This window comes from Lactuca sativa, chromosome 6, assembly GCF_002870075.4.
Source record: "Lactuca sativa cultivar Salinas chromosome 6, Lsat_Salinas_v11, whole genome shotgun sequence".
NCBI classification, from domain to species: Eukaryota; Viridiplantae; Streptophyta; class Magnoliopsida; order Asterales; family Asteraceae; genus Lactuca; species Lactuca sativa.
The window spans coordinates 96,271,395-96,273,594 of NC_056628.2; the positions used below are offsets into that span (position 1 = coordinate 96,271,395).

The following is a 2,200-nucleotide window of genomic DNA, read 5'->3' on the forward strand; positions in this document are numbered from 1 at the left end:
TGCCAAGCTACGACATTATCTACAACATGGGTGTATGGGTTATCTCGTGTATGTGGTTGACACTCGGGTCGAGAAGGAGGTTTCAGTTTTGGATGAGCCTGTAGTTAGGGAGTTCCCAAATGTGTTTCCGGAGGAATGACCCGATGTGCCTCCTAAGAGGCAGGTTGAGTATATGATTGATTTCGTCCCCAGTGCGGCCCCGATTGCTAAAACGCCATACCAATTGGCACCACCGGAGATGCATGAGTTGTCCTCTCAACTTTAGGAGCTATTGGGCAAGAAATTTATTATACTGAGCTGTTCATTATGGGGTGCACTGATATTGTTTGTGAAGAAGAAGGATGGGTCTCATCACATGTGCATTGATTACCGGGAGTTGAACCAGTTGACGGTGAAGAGGACATGTATAACACCGCATTTCATACTCGTTATGTTCATTAAGATTTCATGGTGATGGTGTTTGGGCTCACCAATCCGTCTGCGATATTTATAAATTTGATGAATTGAGTGTGCAGTCCGATGCACGATCGATCAGTCATTGTTTTTATTGATGATATCATGGTCTATTCCAAGACCATGGTACAACATGAGGAGCACCTTCGAGAGATCCTAGGATTTTTGAGGCGTTAACTGTTGTATACCAAGCTCTCAAAGTGTGATTTTTGGTTACGAGAGGTCCAGTTCTTAATACACCTCGTTATCCAGAATGGGATTCTGGTCGAACCAGCCAAGACTGAGGTCATGATGTAGTGGGAGGTTCTGAAGTCTCCATCGGAGGTCAGGAGTTTTCTGGGTTTAGCCCGGTATTATCGAAGATTCATTCATGATTTCTCCAAGGTTGTTGTACCCCTCACCCATCTGACGAGGAAGGGAATAGATTTCTATTGGGGACGTGGGCAGCAGGATGTATTCAACAGATTGAGGTAGAAGTTATGTGAGGCCCTAGGGTTGACCCTTCCAGAGGGCGTTGAGGTTTTTGTTATTTATTGTGATGCTTCCGTCACTCGTCTGGGGGCAATTCTTATGTAGCGATGGAAGGTTATTATGTAGGCTTCTAGGTAGCTGAAGCGGCATGAGGTTTGGTATTCGACACATGATTTGGATGTGGAAGCGGTGGTGTTTGCTCTCAAGATTTGGTGGCACTATCTGTATGGGATATGGTGTACCATCTGTACAGATCATAAGAGTTTGAGATATCTCATGGATCAGCCGAATCAGAACATGAGACAACGTAGGTGGCTTGACATGGTCATGGATTTTGACTGCGACATCCTTTACCACTCGAGGAAAGAAAATGTGGCCGTTGATTCTTTGAGCAACAAGTCGGATAGTTACTCGGTTGGCAGTTTATGTATGAATATTTCGATTGATTCGCCACTTCTGGATTTGATTAGGGAGGCACAGGTCGAGGGGGTCAAGAAGGAGAATTGGAAACAGGAGAGGATTAGTGGAGAGATTGACAGGTTCTCCACTGACAGTCATGGATTGTTGATCCGGTATGGTCGGGTTTGGGTACCGGATTTTGGTGGGAGCAAACAAACTGTGCTGGAGGAGGCACGCAAGTCTAGATTTTCAATACACCCTGGAGCCACCAAGATGTATCGAGATTTGCGACTCAGTTACTAGTGGTCGTGGATGAAAAAGGAGATAGCTTGATATGTTGAGTGGTGCTTAACGTGTCGGATGGTCAAGGTTGAGCACCAATGGCTGCATGGAAAACTTCAGCCTTTGTAGGTTCCCATGTGCAAATGGGAGCAAATTACCATGGATTTCATCACCAAGTTACCTCGGATGGCTATGGGGCTTGATCTGATTTGGGTGATTGTGGACCGCCTGACCAAGAGTGCTCACTTCTTAGCTATTCAAGAGAGTTCCTCAGTCGAGAAATTAGCCAATGCGTATGTGCGCAAGATCGTCGCCCGACATGGTGTTTTGGTTTGTATTGTATCAGATTGGGATGTTCGGTTCATATTATAGTTTTGGTAGAGTTTCCATCAATAACTGGGCAAGTGGTTGCACTTTAGTACTACTTATCATTTGCAGACTAATGGAAAGAGAGAGAGAGAGAGAGAGAGAGAGAGAGAGAGAGAGGAGCATTCAGACGCTCGAGGATATGTTGCGAGCCTGTGAGATCTATTTCGATGGGTGTTGGGATTCCTAGCTTCCCCTAGCCGAGTTTTCATATAACAACAACTATCAC

At 45.3% G+C, this 2,200-nt stretch overlaps 1 protein-coding gene across 1 annotated transcript; it reads left to right on the top strand.

Moving 5' to 3' along the window:
* The first annotated feature begins 1,200 nt into the window (after positions 1 to 1,200).
* Positions 1,201 to 1,626, top strand: LOC111879681 (uncharacterized). The gene has a single exon (XM_023876145.1). It carries the CDS (start codon positions 1,201 to 1,203, stop codon positions 1,624 to 1,626), a length of 426 nt encoding a protein of 141 aa, XP_023731913.1.
* Positions 1,627 to 2,200: the final 574 nt, after the last annotated feature.